This window comes from Solea solea, chromosome 20 (assembly GCF_958295425.1).
Source record: "Solea solea chromosome 20, fSolSol10.1, whole genome shotgun sequence".
Lineage (NCBI taxonomy): Eukaryota > Metazoa > Chordata > Actinopteri > Pleuronectiformes > Soleidae > Solea > Solea solea.
In genome coordinates this window covers 17,013,529-17,033,159 of record NC_081153.1, presented here as the reverse complement: position 1 = coordinate 17,033,159, position 19,631 = coordinate 17,013,529, and the positions used below count along the sequence as shown (strand labels likewise).

The 19,631-nt window shown below is 38.1% G+C and overlaps 1 protein-coding gene across 6 annotated transcripts in view; it reads right to left on the bottom strand.

Moving 5' to 3' along the window:
- Positions 1 to 19,631, bottom strand: part of akap9 (A kinase (PRKA) anchor protein 9) — a 57,726-nt gene that overhangs the window by 33,065 nt on the left and 5,030 nt on the right. For 4 of the 6 annotated variants that reach the window (XM_058619419.1, XM_058619424.1, XM_058619423.1 and 1 more), the window contains exons 2-16: positions 14,500 to 14,772; positions 12,007 to 12,051; positions 11,357 to 11,419; positions 10,274 to 10,423; positions 9,976 to 10,131; positions 9,554 to 9,751; positions 6,617 to 9,460; positions 5,228 to 5,311; positions 3,437 to 3,578; positions 3,159 to 3,229; positions 2,944 to 3,064; positions 2,663 to 2,760; positions 2,467 to 2,572; positions 1,984 to 2,218; positions 415 to 475 (exon numbers count right to left, since the gene is read on the bottom strand). In XM_058619419.1, the coding sequence (XP_058475402.1) occupies positions 415 to 475; positions 1,984 to 2,218; positions 2,467 to 2,572; positions 2,663 to 2,760; positions 2,944 to 3,064; positions 3,159 to 3,229; positions 3,437 to 3,578; positions 5,228 to 5,311; positions 6,617 to 9,460; positions 9,554 to 9,751; positions 9,976 to 10,131; positions 10,274 to 10,423; positions 11,357 to 11,419; positions 12,007 to 12,051; positions 14,500 to 14,772 (4,647 nt within the window). The remainder of the gene's footprint in view (positions 1 to 414; positions 476 to 1,983; positions 2,219 to 2,466; positions 2,573 to 2,662; positions 2,761 to 2,943; positions 3,065 to 3,158; positions 3,230 to 3,436; positions 3,579 to 5,227; positions 5,312 to 6,616; positions 9,461 to 9,553; positions 9,752 to 9,975; positions 10,132 to 10,273; positions 10,424 to 11,356; positions 11,420 to 12,006; positions 12,052 to 14,499; positions 14,773 to 19,631) is intronic. The other 2 variants (XM_058619422.1, XM_058619421.1) reach the window with 2 other exon arrangements.

Here is a 19,631-nt window from a genome sequence, read left to right as displayed (position 1 = left end):
CGTGGAGGTCGGAAGGATTGAGAGTGACAGGCTATGAAATTATGGAAGTTGGAGCGATGTGAGAGAGACGGCTTAAATGGAGTGCAGTTCATTCACGCAAGACAGAATCCTCTTTTCATGAAGCCACCAGGAACATAGTAAGTCCACTTGGTTCACAAGTTACACACTAAAATGTTATGGCATGTCTTGTTCTTTTAATTATTAGATATACTGTACAGTAGGTTCACTCATGATGCTGCTTCTGGAGCAGAGCCGGGGATTTAGAGCATGCTTTAGCCTAAAGGCTGAAACTGCCCCCTCCCAACAAGCCTTACTGTCATCAGGTCTTAATGCATGGACACGTTGAAAGTCATGTTACATGTAATGCATGTGACATGGAAATATTTAGATGAGGCCAAAATGTCACAGCCAAACCTTTAGTTCCTGGCTGTGCTCCTCCATCCTCTCAGAGCTGGACTCTGAAAATGTGGACAGGCTGAAAACAAAAATAAATGTCATAACAATTAGTTGTTCTGTGAATTTTAATATACATTTAAACCATTACAGATATAAAAATAATGGTATCCAGAGGTTATTGCAGATTATTATTAATATATTAAAGGTAAGAATGGATGTAAATACCTAAATTGAAAGAATAAGGAACATGAAGCTGTTTTCTGGGGTAGAGTTACTGTTATTATCCACAAATACATGTTCAACAGCAAAATGACAATGGAAACAATGCCACCTACATTTATATAAATCAAGGGCATAACTCAAAAATTGTTTAACTTACATACTTTAATTTTTGAGTATTTAAGTCAACATTTAACCAATGTGATGTTGAAAAACTAGGCTTCGAAACAGCAATGAAACCTACTGAAATAATGATTATTCATGCAACACAAATTTAAGAAATTTTAACAATTTTATTGCCAATTAATTTGCTGTCTGACAACAATTTTAAGTGGACCTATATTTACATAATACTGTATATATGTGTAGCTGGATATAAGTAATATTGCTGTGTGGGATTCTATTTTACAGTACTGTATGTTTGAAAGTATATTTCTTTAACATAACCCAGGTCTTGCAATGATCTTGAAAACACATAACAAATAAATATATGGTGTATTTATAAAATCAGACAGTGGAGGGCAGTATCCCCTGTTTTTTACAGTGTACTCACCCAAACTGACCTAGTTAATTCATTTAATAAACATTATTCTATGTGTATAAAAAGCTAGTACATCAGAGAAATTAGTGGTTAAGTAAAATAGTTACACACTGGTGCATATCTTATGTCATTTATACCATAAATCTATACATTGATTACATATAATGATCTTTATCGGCAGTCTATGTTATATGCAAATATCCAACAGTAATGCTTTTGTCATTTGAAGTTCATCAAGAATCTAATTAAGTTTAAACTACTGATTGCTTCATTCCTATTCTACTTCCCTCAGGAAACCATCTGCTATGACTGAAAAGGTTCTTTTATAGGTTAGTGGACTAACAAAAGACATGAATAACGCTTTAAATAACCTAGTGAATATTTCATTAGTCAAGTCATTGTTGTCAGATGAACTAGGTCAGGTAGCGTCCACATGTGACATAGCATGCTTCAGACCAGCTTGCATTAGAGGTTATCACTATGGGATCATGTAGCACAGTGTGCCCCTATTCGTAGCACATGCACGTTATGAATCGATCAAGTGAACAACTATTTACAGGGGGTTTGTGTAATTTTGAGAATACTGAAAACCAAACCAAGAAATTTATTTGAACACTGGAGCAAATTCAAAGTTATATTATCTTCTTTTGTTACATAATCATAGAGATGTAGCTGAAATGTGAAAGTATAAAAAGGCAAATATTAAACAACATTTCTTATGGTTGATAAAATAATTATAGTAGTCCATATTAATTAAGTAATTAGAGTTTTCTGTTAAAAAGGCCTCTGCCTTTGGTAAATTTGTTGGGTTATTTCAGTGTTTTCACCTGTAGTGACTCTGCGATCCTGTGACCTCATGCAGCCGCTGCTGCAGCATGAAGAGCTCGGTGGCTGATCGCTCCTCAGCCTCGATGGCCTTCTGCTGGTAGTGAGCTCTGAGATGCTCCATCTCTTGTCTGTGACTCTGCTCCAGCAGCAGCTGCTTCTCCTGAGCCTCAACCTTCAGCCTCAGTAATTCCTCAGTTATGGGGGTAGATGGTGCACCAGTCTGCTCCTGTGAACCTAACAAAGGTGAAATGTTTAACTCAAAATGCTAACCTGGACAGCAATTGATGAAACATTAATGATCCTTGAAAAAATGAGGTTCCTCTCTAAATCTTCATTAAGTTAGAAATGTGTGCAGAGAGAAACTAATTAAAACATTATACTGGCAAGAAAAAACAGAAATTAGCTGCACGTTTTACTGAATATGCACATTCCATGTTGCTTGATCTACTGTTGCTTTTCATAATGACTTTAACTAAATTTACCTTTGATTGAAGAGGAGCTAAAGCTGGCAACCTGCACACGCAGGTCAGAGATCTCCTTCTCACTGCTGCTCTTCAGTTCATCATATGTCATCTGCAACTCCATCATCTGCATCACCAGCAGATGAGTTAATATTTGTCTCTGCTCACACTGTTCCTCCCCTCTATCTATTAAACAAACCCAGTGTACAGGTTTTACCTTGCTCCCATCAGCTCTCAGCAGAGCCTGGATTTGTGACAGTCGTTCATGCTCCTGCTCAATCCTCTCCCTCACCTGCTGAAGACCTATGTACAGCTCTACAATGACACCAATGTGTATTTTTAGAACAGATAAACTGATTCGGGATCCCTTTTAATACTCTTTTGTTTAATTAGATTACATAAAAATAAAAAGTTTTTGCTGTTTATATACAAAATGCAGTGCAGTGCACTTGGAGCCATGTTAATGTGTCATTTCTATAGCTCTTTGACAAAATGTACCTCTGGCCTCCAGTATAATGGAGGTGGATTCACTGGTTTCCGGTCTTTCCTCTGAGGGCAGCTGGCAACCGGCATCATCAACACTCTCCAAAAACCCTCCACCAAATATCTTTCTAAAAGACTGAAAGAGATACAGTATCATGCTTAGATCATGAAATTAATTCACAAAAAATGTACAACTGTACAACTACATATACACAGAAACACATAATTACCAGAACGATCTCACTGCATTCTTCTGACACAGCTTGTAACATGTTCTGATATTTGAGAGTTCTTGGCTCATCTGTAAAAAAATTTATACAATTAGACACAGTTGATTTAATATTTAAACTTTTCAGAAAAAAAAACACACATCCAGCTATGACAAAATAATCAGCCAACCAAAATCCCATTCTGTTTGGATCTATTATGAATGATGCATCAAAGCATCTTGGGGGGAACCCACTGCTTTGCTACAAACACAAAGGCAACCAGCACCACATCTGCTCACCGAGATCACTGCGAACACTTTGCAGCTTCAGCTCCAGAGAGTGTGTGCGGGCATCGGTCTCCTCCTGCAGCAGTTCGAGCTGGGCAGCATGGATTTGAGACAGGCTAATGCGCTGGGCCTCCATCTGCAACCTGCACTCACCCTAGACACAGGAAGAAGATATCACAGTATTTAACCTGGCTGGAATAAGACATTTCTTCTAATAATCCAAAAAATTACAACAATGAATGGTGCTGATAAACTATACTACTACCTAACACTTGTATACAGTAAATTCCTAAACTTTGTGATGGAAGAAGTGTAAGACTCATACAATAAATGTCACTGACAGTTCAAAACTATTTAGGGGGCTGCAGCTAATGAAGGGAGCTAATTAATTAAATAACCTAATTCGGATTCTATGTCTAAGCAGGGGCACAAGCCAGCTGTTTTCAGGATGAGAGGTCTGCCATTATTAATTCTGTAACAGACAACAAAAGGCACGTGACAAGCCCTCTTTCTCCAAGTATGCATTATGCATTAGCACAAATGTGTCAGGGATACACAATAATTAATTTGTGATTCAGTTACCTTTGATGTCAAATGTTTTGTTTTAAAGTGCACCAAGCACTCTTCATTTTAATTAAGCTGTATTTGAGATGCTTTGTACTCCTAAGTAGTGAATCTGAGTAGGGAGGGGGGTCCTTTCAAAGCTATAAGCACTCACATGTTGTTGCCCAATAACATGGACATAAGAGACAGTAAGTGACTAACAAACAGATGGCAGTTGTTATGATGTGCTGCTACTAGACTTAGACTTAGACTACTACACACAAACACCAGCAAGAGTAGAATAAGTTCAATGATGAAAATTATACTACAAAACCCTTTGAAAACAGGCTGCATTCATTGGCTGTCGAGAGATTAAGGATCTTGTGAAATTGGTGGGGTCCACTAGGGTGGTTGATGCAAACCTGCTGTATGAGTCATGTAATGATACTCTGCAGCACTCCACAAGTTTCAGAATTATTTTTTTTTTTTTTAAAGTTCACTTAGCACAGGGTCTTACATACAGTAATAGCTGCAAGGAAAATTTTTATGACTCTAAAAGCTGTCCAAGGTCACTGCCCAATGATCATCCGCCACTAACCAACAATGTATTAATGAACGTTATATCCTTCTTGTCGTAGCTGTACATGTTTTGAGAGCTTTCTTACAACTATGGACACCTTCTTCTTTTATCGGCTTCTCCCTGTAGGGGTTGCCACAGCGGATCAACTGCCTCCATCTCTCTCTATCCCTTGTGTCCTCTTCTGTTACAGACTGTTCTGTCATGTCCTCCTTCACAAAACCCATTATACTTCTGTAGTCTTCCTCTCCTCCTGCCATGCAGCTTGCTGCTATCCTTCTGTCACACATCACCCCTTGACACTTGTCTCCACCCACTCCACCCTGCCTGTACTCTCTTCTTCACCTCTCTTGTGCCCTGTCCATTGATTTGGGAGGTTGACCACAGGTATTTAAACTCATCCACTTTATCTGCGTCTACTTTTTACATGTTCCTACAACTATTGACACCAACCCTACTAAACAACTGCCCATTTTCACTTTCCTGCTTTCATTTGAGTGGTTCAAGTGAAACTATTAGGGAACACCGATAACGCACATGAGCAAATATAATGACAGTATAAAGTTGGTATACATAAGGCCGAAAAATACAAAACATATGTTAGCATCTATTTATTGAGCTGGATAGTGTATGATGTACTTCAGCTAAGTCGCAGGCAGGATGTAAGCTTAAGTGACATTTACATGCTCAGTAGTCTCGTCTTCTTCCTCTACTCTCTGGCACACAACAGGCTCAGTCTGGTGGTTGTCTGTCCTATGTCCGCTCACCTAAAAAAGAAAGTATATTTTTTGTAATTGTTTTATTAAATACTCTTAAAAAATTATCCCTATACAGATATAGTCAAATACATATATGATGGAAACAAGGACAGGATGCAGCATTATGGATCACTTCCTGAGAGGGAAAGGACTAAAAATGATTCACTGTATTTTGTCATGAATGAATATTGAGCATTATCTATTTAATTTAAATTCTGTTTCAGAGTTATATTTACTATGTGCATATCAGCTCATGAATTTGGTTATTGTGTGCGAGTACACAGAACCTCATTTGAGTACTAGTGTAGACTGTACAAATGTATTTTCACAGAACAACAATGACAGACAGTATCTAATAAAAAAGTAATTTTCCCACATCAATAATAATCAAAAGCAAACACTAAATATGACAAATCAAAGATAAGATTTCAAGTGTTTTTGGTCACCGCACTAAACTGAAAACAAGATGTTCCAACCCAGGAGGTGACAATACAAAACACAGATGTGGAATGGTAGTCAGACACTGTTCACTGTCTTTTGGCTGGTGTAACTAAGACACAGCATGAAGTGACACAGACACAGAAGTGACTGGGGTAAAATGGCTTCTCACCTCAAACCCTTCACTCCCTGCAGGATGGAGAGAAACTAGAATGTACACATTTCTACAAAATGGCAATGATTCAAACCTATCAGAAAACTGTGGGTGATTGTTTTTCCATAATCCTGATTTCAGCCCAAACCAAAGTGAGAATCAGAATCAGTGGACTAGGAGCATCAAATGAGAACAGATCATAAATATTGTATGGTACACATTTAAAAGTAGAAATGAGCAGAATACAGATAGAGTCTTGTATTTATTTTCTCTTCTACAATATTATTCCCACAATCTCCACATGTAATCCCAATGATTAATGTTCTTCACAAACTTGATAAAAAAAATCTCTTTTAAGACAACAGTTCAGCTCAATGCTACCTTTGGGAACAAGCTTGCAGTCAGTTTTTAATCATGACTGTGACTATAGAGAAATCATGACAGTGCTTGGATGCCTCAGCCATTCTAGCTTTCATGTAAAAGCATTATGTGGCTGTGAATGCAGTGCAGGCGTTTTTGATTAAGGCATTGACATTAAATATCACAGGATTTATTGTGAGTGTGATAAATGCTGTTTAAACTGCACTCTCTCTTTCTTTGGACACAGTTTTTGAAAAGCCACTGAATCGTTCAAACCTGTAATTAAATCTGTCTTACACAGATAAAAGGCAGTGCGACTGTTTCAGTGAGAAGTGGTGCAGTGGATGCATGTGAGTGCCTACCTGTTTGTTGATGTAGTCTCCATCTCCCTGGTACTCGTCGGTGGAGTCCTCCTTACTGGACTTCTCCTGTGAACATGACATAACCTGCCTCTCCATCTGAGGCTGATTCTCCTGTGCTGCAACACTTGTAGCTCTCTCCTCCTCTGCCTCTGCCTCCTCTTCGTCCTCCCTGTGTCTTTCTTCTCTACTGTCTGACGGAGAAGTGCCCAGTTTGCGCTCTTGCTTCAACCTCTGCCGTCTCTTACGCCTGTTTGACCCTGAGGCTGTGGGCTTCTGCAGCGAGGATCGTCCTTCAACAGGTCCCTCCCCCGAGGACTGGACTGTTGCTGCAGAGGGAGGCTGTGAAAGCTGCTGGACATCCAGGGTCTGTCGGATGTTGTCTCTCTCAGCTTCAGCTGCCTGCAGCAGGGACTGAAGAGCCTTTATCTCTTCTCGCAGAGATTGAATCTGAGAGTGATGATCCTTAGATGCTTGCTCTTCTTTCTGGAGCTGAGCTTTTCTTTTGGCATCCTGCCCCCTCATCTGCTCTTGTTTCTTCTTCAATTCTTCTTCTAGGCTTTCATTTTGGGAAATAACCTTTGTGTTTTCTTTTCTTAGTTTTGTCAGCTCTTCTTCCAGCTGCTCCACTTTGATCCCTGTGAACATCAGTTGCTCTGCAACTTCAGAAAGCTTCCCAGCCAGGCTTTGCTTCTCTGTCATAGTAACATTAAGCTTCTCCATTAGCTCAGTAAGATCTTTTTGGACCAAAGCTTTACCATCTGTAATAGTTTCCTCCATTTTGATATCTCTGCTGCTCTTCAGCTCCTGAATCTGTGACTGAAGGCTTGTAATTTCCACCTCAAACTTAAGTGTCTCATTTAGTGTCCTTTCTTCAAACTGTTTCTTTGCATCAATGAGGCACATGTATTCTTCCTTCAGCTCCTGATAATTTACCTCAAAATTCTTCTCAGCAAAAGAAAAAGTTGTCTTTTGGTTTTCAATTTCTTCTCTAAGCAAATCTACTTCTTGTTGTATTTGATTTTTATCTGTTGTCAGTGTCTCAATTTTTAAGCATTTTGAGTCCAACTCTTCCTTTAAAGTGTTATTAGATTCTGTTAAGGTCTTAATTTCTAACTCAACCTGTTTCCATTTGTTCTCCCAGGATTGTTCTTTGTCTTTTGTCTGCTTTTCAAGCACATCTGTCTTTTTTACTAATGTCTGAATTTCGTTTTCCATTCTAGCTCGTTCTTCTCCTCCCTTCCTCAATTCCTCAAGCTCCCCCTGAAGCTCTTGGAGCTGCTGGACAAGCTCGTCTGCTTTGGAGCTATGCAAAGCTACTTTCAGGTCTTCTTTCAAGTCAAATATTTGATGCAAAAGCTCATCTCGTTCTGTGGCAAAATGACCCTTTTCTTGCTGAGACAAACGCAGTTCTTCTTCGTAACTCAAGCGTAGCTCATCCAATGCTTTCTGATGTTTGATAGCAGCTTCATTAAGGAGGCTTTCTGTGTTCAAGAAGCTCTCCCTCTGCAGTTCGTCCCGCAGATGGGTGAGTTCTTCCTCATGGCTGAACAGAAGCTGAGTCCTTAGCCGTTCCAACTCTGCTTCCTGTGACTCGGCCATGCGGTCCAGTACTGCGTCTTTCTCTCTTTCTAGCATCTCCAACTTGATCTTGTAGTTGGTTACTTCTGACTCGTGTTTTATTTCTGTTTCTTGTGCAGCTTCCTGAGCAGCAGCCAGTTCACCTTTCAGACTGTCAATCATACCCTGGAGGCACTGCAATTCATCTTGTAGACTTTCCTGAGATATGAGATTGTGAGAAACCAGCTCCACTTTTTCATTAGCAGAATGAAGATTCTGGAGAAGATCCTCAACCTGAACCTGCAGGTTGAACTTTTCTTGGGTAACTTGACTTAGCTCATGCTTAGTTTTATCATGCATTGCTTGGGATTCTTCTAATGTCTCCTGAAGTGCATTAATCTTCACATTGAGACTGTCCATGTCAGAAGTGCTAACGGCAGAGTTCTGAGACAGTTGTGCTTTTAGTAATTCAAGTTCAGTGTTATGTAGCTCGGTCATTTGCTCCATTTTCGCTGCATGTTGCAAATTAAGCTCCTGCTTCATTTGGACAATTTGTTGGCCATACATCTCATCCAGCTCTGCCCTGAGAACTTCAAGCTTCCTCACAGACTCATCCTGCATTTTTTGGATGGCGTCACTTTCAGACAGGCTGCCTTGATGACAGCGCCTCTGTAGGTCCTCCACTGTGCCCATGAGCTGCATGATTTCATTAGAAGACATTCGCTCTTTCTGTCTAGAGGTTGAAAGTTCATCTTTACAAATTTCCAGCTCTTCTCGCTCTTTCTCCAGTTCTAATTTACAACTTTCCATTTCACCTCTACAGCTTTCCAAGTCAGACTTGGTGTTCTCCAACTCATCCAGGCTTTTTTGAAGCTCTGATTCTTTTACAGACATTTGCTGCTGGAGACCGTGCAGGCATTTTTCAGAAGACTCAAGCTCACCCTTGAGCTGTGTAAGGGAGCAGTCCCTTTCTGAAATGACTCTCTTTTGCTCTGCTATGATCAAGTCATTCTCATCAGACTGTTGCAAACTATTTTCATCTGTCCTTCCAACATGAGCAAGTTCCTCTCTGAGCAGGACCAACGACTGCTCATGTTCTGTAATTATTGCAGTTTGCTGGGAAATGAACAGACTTTTCTCTTCCAGAATTTGTGCAAAAGACTCCTCAGCGGTTCTCAACTCAGTCAGCAGCTGCTCCTGACTTGCAATAACTTTTTCTTTTTCTCCGATCAGCAGGTCCTTTTTGTTTATCCTTTGCGTAAATGACTCTTCTGAGCTTCTTTCCAACTACAAATAAAAATAAGGGTAAAACAAAAAACATAAAATGAATGTCTAAAATATATCTGACATGCTACAAGTAACACATTTTCAACTCCTTACCATCTCCATCTTGGTGACTTTGAGTTGGAGCTGGCTGATGTGTTCCTGTTGTTCACTGCTCCTCTCCTGATGATTTCTGACCTCAACGTTCATTTCCTCCAGCTGCTGTTGGTAGTGGACAATCTGCTGCCTGGCCTGCAGAAGATCAGCTGCTGTACTGCTGTGGCTGGTGTTCCTCAGTGTCTCACCTGCCTGCAGCTAAGATTATTAGCCAGAGAAAAGGGTAGTCAGGATCCCCAAAATTAAAAGAAAAAGATTTTACTTCCTGTTAATAATACAGTATGTTTAAGCTCGTCCTGAAACACACATATTACTTGTGAATTGAATAAATAGATAAAAACCAGCAATGCAAGGTAATGACTGTGTTAAAAAGATAGAGACAAAATAAAAAATATTTTAAAAACCACTTTCAGGCTTCCTACCAGCTGGAACTGAATTTGTAATTTTTGGCTTTGTTCTGTCAGTTCCAGGAATTCTTTCATAATCTCATCTTTCTCTTCTCGAGCCTGCTGAAGGTTGGTTGTGAGCTGGGTGATGATGCCATCTCGCTGCTTCAGAGCAGCTTCAAAGTCTTGCAGCTATAAAGGTAAAATGTAAAGTAATTAGACCTCACATACAGTTTAATGTCGGCATCATACAACAGCAAAAGTACAATGTACAAACGCTGAAGTCCAAGGGTATGATCGATAATACTGTAATAAATATCAATCAGATGTCTACCTGGTTTACTCCCTCTGTACCAAAGGCGGCTCTTATTTCTTCAAGCTCTTGACTCAGCTCCTGCACTGCCTGGGTCTTGGCGGAAAGTGCATCCTCCATATCCTGGATTGTACCTCCCTTAGTCACCTGTTGGAGATGCTCCACCTCCTCCTGAACAAGAATATAATGGAATGAGGTAACAAAGGCTTTACAAGGCTTTGGTAAATGACCCAACCAATAATTTAAAGACTGAGCTTAGTCACCACCAGGGCAAGAGCAGTTAGTAACAGAAGCCAGGAGCCATATCAAGAAATTGGTTGCAAATATATATTGATGACTGAAATAAAAATAAAAAATACTGCTGTGCTGCTGTGCAGCTTTACAGATGTTGGTGAAAATGCCCGGAAAAACCACAACACAAAGCAGTTTAGTAAAGTCTTTCAAAGTAAGGCAAATAAATTCAGCTTAACATCTGAGAATTGTTAATCAGAAAACAAGTGCAGTTGAAGTTCTATCAAAGTTAAGTCTGTTCTTACAGGCACACTGACATGTTTCAACAATATTTGGTAGTACAGATTCATTCTGACTGGCCTAATGCACCAGTACTCATCTCCAACGCCTCACTATTTAAGTTATAAGATTGGCTCTCTCCTCTCCCTGATGTAGGTGTTGATCAGCACATTTCTGTCTGCTTTATTCATTAAGAAAGTACAGGTCTTTGTGTAACATCTCCTGCTCTCTCTCCTTCAAGCACTTGACTGTTCTGTCACATTTCCACCACTCAGCCTACCTCACACCATCATCCTCAGCTTTCAGACATAATGTCCAACTCAACGTCATAAAATCCTGCTTCAAAATGACAATGTTAAGATAACTGTAGGTTAATACTGCAGTAGTTATACACCATGGTCATCAAAATACCAAACAGTATATAGATATATGGTCAGGTTAATTACAGCATGAAACATACACAGTTAGTGGGTTACAGGAAATCTTGCAGAAGACGACGATGTTAAGCAAACTGAGAGTCAATACAGCAGCCAGAGTGTTTGCTAGCAGAGTCTCAAGCAGTGCCAAAAGAACTGCCTGATCAGATTACTGTACCCAGATAAAATCCTTCGGAGACATCAAGAGATTCTCGATCATCTCATCATGGAGCCCATTCACCTGATAATTTACAATACTGTCAGTGATGTTTGAAAACTGCAAAGTCAATGTAATTTCAGAAATTCTCCCTCTGCTAATTTCTATAAAATATCTTTCTTTGAAAACATCCTGAATGTTGGCTTGACTGAATGTACACACAGGTTTAGGGATGCACAATATTATCTGCACAAATCGGCCAGCGGAGACACACTTCAAAGTTAATTATGCACTACTTATCATCACATATCACCTGTCAATCTGAATGACTAAGCAGATAATGATGGCACTGCCACTGAATGACTGTAACAATCTGCTTCGTTCCTCGCTTGTTTCTCTAGAACCATGTCCTAAGAAAACAGCAGGAATATTATTTTTTTTATTTTAACAAGCTACATGTTGAAGAGCAACATGGCCAACTAGAAGCAGGCCTCATGCTAATTCTTCACACAATATGATCAAAAGCTTCCCTGTTCCCAGTGCAACCATCAATCCCAGTGCTTAATGTACATTAATGTAAATCTGACAGTGTGAGAAACATCTTGATTTCACATCAAATTAAATGTAAAGAAAAAAAATATATATATATAGGCTGAGAAAGGTCGTCTAACCTCTGATGAATAATCTTCGGCAGTTGTGGACACTTCGCTCTCCGGCTGAAACAGAAAACAAATAAAAACAAATGAATCAACACAGCACATATAAACATTGACAGAGTATACATTAAAGACCTCAGATGTTTCCTGTAGTCTTCCCAGTCTGCAATAGGCCTACAATATAAAATCCACATTCTGAAATGTTCAGTCGTGAGTTTAAAACTATCCTCTGTCCTATTTCAGAAGGCACTTTGCATTCAAACATGGGTGTAACCTACTTCTTCCATACACATGTTTCCCGGCCCCACAGAGTAATGACAGCCATTACTGAATTCCATTTTCAATTTAATTTTTCAGTCATACAATAAAACTGTGTAGGGTCTGGGAAATGATTTTGGACTTTGCTTTAACAGAGAGCCAAAGTTGAGCATTAACTCAAACTGTGAGCAGCAACATGCATAAAAGTGGATTATTGCAAAAGCCAGATCCAGTTTGGACTACATAATACAAGGTTTTGTTGATTTCAGATCTTTACCCCATTTTTTCAAAGCAATTGGTAATGTGTTGCCAGGATTCTTATTTTTGGTTCACCGTTTCAGTTTAAAATGATAGACACCACCATTTATATTATAATATAATTATTATAATAATTAATTATAATATCAGTATCGAGTATCTAGTGACATAGCGATCCATTAAATGTGCCAGATACATTTCAATATTTTTTAATTGTTTAATTTTCAAGATACAATCTGTACACATTATTTGGGAAGCCATTACAATGTTTTTTTTCTTTAGACTGTGGCCTATTAACCTTAATTTAGTAATATTACACCAAAAAGGAATCAGATTCAATAAGTAGGTGTGGTCAATTTGATAAAATGCTACTGAACCTCATTTCTAGACATGGCCATAATATGTGTGCAGAGCATCTTTGATAAGTAAGCTTGATGCAAAGTTCTCCGTCAAGCTCAGATGTCTAAGAGGCATCAATGAGTCAACACTTGCAATTGCAATTATGTCTTTCAGATGCCTGTGAAAGAGGAGTAGTGACATCAAGGAAAACTTTGTTTCCACAGCAACTCTTTAAAAGCACACAGACAGAAAAATCATTGCAAAAATCTCTCCAAGAGATCAGAACACATCCAATACATGACAGTTTTGACTGGGGTAAAAGCCATCCAAGAACAAGGATAGGGAGCAAACAAAGCATTCAACTTTGAGTGTTTAAACAATGCATCATAATTCATGGTCACTACTGTGTATGATTTTTTAATATGTATGATATTCATGTATTTATATATATATATATATATAGATATATATATATAGATATAGATATAGATATATAGATATAGATATAGATATAGATATATATATACATATACATATAAATATACATATATATATATACATCATTATTATTATCAATAATACTGATGACAATTATACTAATAATAACACTGACACTATAAAATTAACCCTTAATTTCTGATGAAAAGTGTTGCAAGGCCACCGGATTTGGGCACACAAGACTAACACATCATAACTGGTTTAAAGGCAATTGTCTGTTTTCATGGCAACCAGTAGTTTTTTGAGCATGTCATTTATCAAACGTACAGGGGGTTCAGGGAAAAAGAGGCTGCAAGGTGCCGATAAAAAAGTGAAAAAAATGGTAACACTTTATATTAGGGAACACATATTCAGCATTAAATACGTGCTTACTAACATGCATATAAGTAGAATGTGTGTTCCCTAATATAAAGTGTTAGCAAAAACATACCTGCAAGGGCGTGTATTTTTTTTCCATTTTACAGGATAAAGGAACAGCCGGAATATTGATTTATTATTTTTTTCATTTACCCATAGGAATTCTTTCAGGTTTCAAGGTCACATATGGTTAAAACGTTTAAAGACCCATTACAATTTCAAGGCTTGTTATGAGAAAATCACAAATAGTACCAGATATAAAATATCAGATATTTTTTCACGAGCACATGAAATGATAAAAATGTTATAATTTTATGTGAATGATAAAATGATAACATTTTTATCATTTTATGTGAATGATAAAATTATATATTTTTTTATCATTTTATGTGCTCGTGAAAAAATGTCAATACAGTGCAGAACGACCAAATATTTGGAAACCCTGTTGCAGCTTTCATCACAAGATAACAATTTATTCAACTCGCCTTCTTGAGTTGTGTGTATTTTAGTCAAAAATAAAACTAATTAAAGCAAAAATGCTTAATTTCAGCCTGGACTCTTTAAATTTAATGAACACATCTTGTCATGGCTCATTAATCTCCAGGAAACAAAAACTCAGAAGACTATTATCTTTTCCACATAGATCTATGGCTATGAAGCTAGAAGAGAAGTACAAAATACTTGGAGCTAGATATTTTCTTGTTGCAGGAGAGGCATTTATAACATGAACAAAATCAAGTGCAGCATCAAAGACAGAAGTATCTATGAAGTATTGAATAATAGGAAATTAGAATCTACCTCTATAGTATAGGTCTGGTCATGCTTCACAGTCTCTCCACTTCGCAGCGTCTTTGCGAAGGTAAACTCTGTGGTATGAGAGTCTTTATTTCCTTCTTGCGATCCATCTCGTCCTCCACCCGAGACTTCATCCAAATCTGCAGACTGATCAGGGTCGACCTCCGGTCTTCCCTGTGAATCCCCCTCTGAGTCCTCCCCTGTCCTCTTTTTTTTCTTCTTCTTCTGCTTCTTCTGGGAGTCAGCATAAGCTTTTCTCTGGCGGTACTCAGCCAGCTGGAGAGGAAAGAGAGAAACAGGCAAGATAAAAAAATTGTTCAAAAGGTTATCCATGGATATAACAATGCATCAGTCAAGTGTTCAGTATTAGTTTAGTCTACACTGCCAGTCATTGCCTCCATTTGTTTTTCTAACCCTGACACAGAGACATAACGAAAATAAACGAAACGTATCTAAATCACATTTTTTTGTCTGACTATGCAGTAAATACATCTGAAAAATCTAACATATATGAATATAAACCTACGCTGTCTCTGCACAGTTTGGGGAAAGTCAAGCGAAACATGATGTGCCCCTAAAAAGGCTTGTTCCCAACTCCAAGTGAATCCTTCCTCCCTGTGTCCGTATGACCCGACACATAACTCTTGCCATCCCAGGTGCTAATCCCAACTAAAGGGATTACATGTTAAAACTATGTCAGTCATCCAATCAAAGAGCCAATAACATGTTTTCCCAAACAGTGTTCAAATTCTGATTCTCTGATTTTCTGAGCACCAAAACAAGCCCTTTAACACTGAGGTCCAAATATTTTAAATTATGAACATCTACAAACTTTCTTTGAAGGGTTTCAAAGCACCAATCTCCACATGAGAGTACTTAAGTGTAATGAGGTTTTATGTTTGCTGTTGGAGCTCATACTAATGAGTCATTTTCTCCACAACAGTGTCATGCTGATTGTTTTTGTCTCAGTCACAGACGATACATTTTCCTCAAAATATGTTTTTCATATATAATCTTCTATTCTATAATATATAATAATCTATTTTTCTTTACAAAACTATAACATGTGGTACAAATGATGTTAAAAAATTAAGTTAATCTTCATTTTCATAATGTTACTCACTTATCATCTTAATTCCTCTTATCTGTTGGACGTGTATATGTAAAGAATATACAGTATATGGTGACCATGTGCTTTCCCTTCAATTAGAAATTTGTTTCAAGGACAATTCCAAGAAACATTTATATAGCATGTTACACCCTGTCCTGTTGAAATAGCTTAAGAAAACCTGTAAACCTAATGTGATCACCTGGCTCACACTTACAATTATGAGGTGAAGCCATATGTTACATGATCATGTCTAATCTAATCTAGGGCAGCACACATAGAGACAGAGAAGGTTCCTCTCCTTCTCTGTCTCTTTAAACAGTGAGTATTTCAGATGTCAATTATAAATGAACAGCAGGTGTTAGAAAATGGGTGGCAGACACAGCTGAGCAGGGCAGACAGCAGGAGCTACAGGTGCCACACCACAGACGCTGCATGGATTGCTGTAGATATTGATAGTCAGTTGCCAAGGAGACCGTGCCAGTGCCTGCTTACCTGTCAGACATCGTGCTATAGATCCAGACCACATCAACAATCAGGAGTCAGATGATTATTTAGAAAAATATAATATTTAAATAAACCTCCTTCTTTTAACAGAAGGAAGTTTTTTATTTACTGCAGCTCTATTTTGCTCTCACCAACAAATACTTACAGCTAGGAATAGCTCAATACCACTTTTTTGCACCCAATACATATATTGATTTCACAATGTAACATTTCTAAAAATATAAGCCCAATATGGTCTTCTACCTCTACAGTATCAATGACATTTGTGCTAATGTATTAACTTCACTACATCCAAAAACATACTGCTCCAACTGTGGCAGACATTTGCAGCTCTCTTACGTCTTGTTGGAGGCAGACAGCTCTCTTTAAGTGCCTGGAAAGTGATGAACTGAAAATATCTCTTATTACTTTGTAACCCCACAGACCAATATGTTACTAACCACCACCAAATCTGAAAGATAAAAGAAGTGTTTTAAAATTAGGTTTCAAATTATGTAAAATTCAGCAAGAGTCTCTACTCTGAGACAATGGGGGTGTGTCCCCTGAGGGACACGTACATGCTGGTTTATAAGCTTTAGTCTGCGAATGTCTCTGTTTGTAGAGAATGTAATCGTAAACACTCTGTTATCAAAATTCCTGCCCTTCAGATATGAAGAGAAGCAATGTTCACCTGTTCTGATTGAACTTAAAACATGTATGTGAACATGTCCATGTTCACTGGAGTAGTTGTGTCCTCTCTCAAACTGTTTTTGTTTTTTTTTGCTTTAGTGGGATCCAAATTCAACAAAAGCTGCTGTTCATCATTGTTTGTAGAGAATATTAAAATAAATACTCCAGTATCAAACAGCGTGCCTAACAAACATGCACTGTAAACAAAGACTCTCTGCTCTCGGTCTTCCTCTTTCTCTCGGTGTTCTATCAGTGTTACCTGCAGCCTCATAGCAGGAGTCTGCTCTTCTTTCTGTTCTTCTTCTCTACTTGATGTCCTTTATTTTCAAGACAGACATCCCAGCTAGCTAGAAAACCAAAGGTAAGCAGGTGTAGTTACTCATAAATGAAGGGGAAACTTTTTTTAGGCTTTACGCCATCATTCTTTAGTAAACAGATTTTTGTTCCCAGCCACTATTTTCTGACATATAACGAGGAGAAACACTAAATTTGCTTTACAGGCACACAAGCATATTGCCTGATTTTAATGAAGCATTTTAGACCATGTTTAGGTTTACGGATCATATTTTCCTATTTTTCGATATCTGATCCAGTGAATTTGGCCAGTATCGGACAAACATATCAGTATCAAACCTATTTGTAGCACAGATTTTACATCAGGTAACCGCTACTTCTGAGTCCTGCAGGAGCAAAGCCAGCTTAAAAGCAGGCACCCTTTTTTTTTGACTGGTTTGGTGATTCCGTACAAAAGGTTAGAGGTGGACACAACAGAGCTGTGAGTGGGTGTCATGATCACGTCCCCCACCTACAACACACGACTAAAAAGCTCAAAGGGCTCTTGATCTGTGTCTCTGCACCTCCTCACATGCTCCAACCCTCATCCAAATATACCCACCTACCTGTATTTTCAGTTTTTATCAAATACCAGGGCACATGGAGTGTGACATGAATGAATGCCAGGCTCAAAGAATAGGAACTTCCTTGTCTGGTGTTCAAATGACAGCAACAAGGCTGTCCTTTATTTCTATGTGATACTCAGAGAACATGCCAGCAGAAAGCACTTCAAAAACCACTGATTTTAAGTGAAACCCTGCCTCTCATTGAGCTCCTTAATGTAGCAGGCTGCCTTGTTTAGCTGAGCGGACATGAGCATTGGCTGAGCTTATGGACTAATGGAGCCTGTGTTGCTATATCACCATCTGGGAAACAGAGACTACGTAGGTGTATCACCATCTACTGTCTGAAAACATTCAACAAGTGCACTTAAAAAAAAAAAAGTAGCTAACTAACAACATCAACAATGACGTATCTCCACAGTGGCGAGAGCCACAAATTTATGACTGTAATTTAATGTTGAAGAATGTAGTGTTGATGGCGCTATAATCATTAATGTTGTGTCTGTCACAACAAACAGTTATGTGTCTCAGTCTTAAGTCACTCTGGAAATACAAGACATTGTTTAGAAGAATATGGTGTTTGAAGAATATGTTTGAGGACATATAGCAAACATACAGTAAAGGGGTTTAGAAATATTACAATATATATCAAGTTATATAAAGTTATTCATTGTGACCTATGTTGGAAGTGCGGATCAATGAAATTATGACTTTACATCAGTGCAAATTGCTTATTTTTTTATCTGATGAAACAGATATATATATATATATATATATATATATATATATATATATATATATATGTATATACATATGTATATATATATATATATATATATATATATATATATATATATATACATGTATATATGTGTGTCATTATTATGCTGAGGAGTGGAAAATCACAGATCCACATCATGAAGTAAGAAGTTAAAGATATCAGTTTTATAAGAGACTAACAAAGCTGAATGCTCTAGTTTGATTTGTGTCCATCTAACACTGCTGTTGCAGTCTTCTCATGCCCAGAAGGGAAGTTCACAGCTTCCTATATCATGTCATGTGCCAGTGACCCGCCACACACACTGTGTTAGTCAACACTTCGCTACACAAGGGTTCTGCTTGGATCATCACCAGTGAAACCGCAACTAACTAATATTTTCATTAACTCATAATCTGTCAGTAATTTTCTTCATTAATTAATTAGACTGTATAGTTAGCCATTTATTTCGCAATCAATTAATGATCGATGAATCATTCAGAAGTTGGAGCTACATCTGAAAAACAATAAATGTCAAACACAGGCAGAAGGACGATGACAAGATGGATATACAATACTGTAAATTTGGTCTCCACTCCACTTACACTCTTTTCTGAAATTAATTTTATCAGATGGAGGAAAAAAAGCAAATCAGCTAAATATATGGGCCAAATAAATTGTCATCAGTTATATCCATAACTGTAGTTATGCATACATCACACCGAGGTCATTCACTACTGTGACAACACAAGCACAGCAGCAGAGAAGGTGCTTCTTCAAACAGCAAATCACAATCATTAACCTCTGAGGATTTTGTTCTCATTGTCGAAACAACCGTCCCAAAACCATTAAAAAAAAAAAACCCCCCTCAAAACCCCCCTCAATTCTCTATCTAATATCTTCTTATTTTTCATCCTCCTCCACCAGGCCATTTCCTTTCCAAGAAATCTAAGCCACAATCAATTTATAGTACCCTTATAGCCTCTTACTGAGGTGCTTGTGCACCATCATCCTCCTAATGACGGCAGCCAATGCCCCCTTCCCAGAAACAGTGAGCAGAGAGCTCTTTTTAAGATACAACCTCCTTGCTAATTTTTTTGCAAAAAACATTATTTAATTCCAAGATAAGTAACTTCACATGCTGGATTTTTGCAGATGAAGTGCACATACAACCTGCTCGGTTTGAATGCAGCCTATG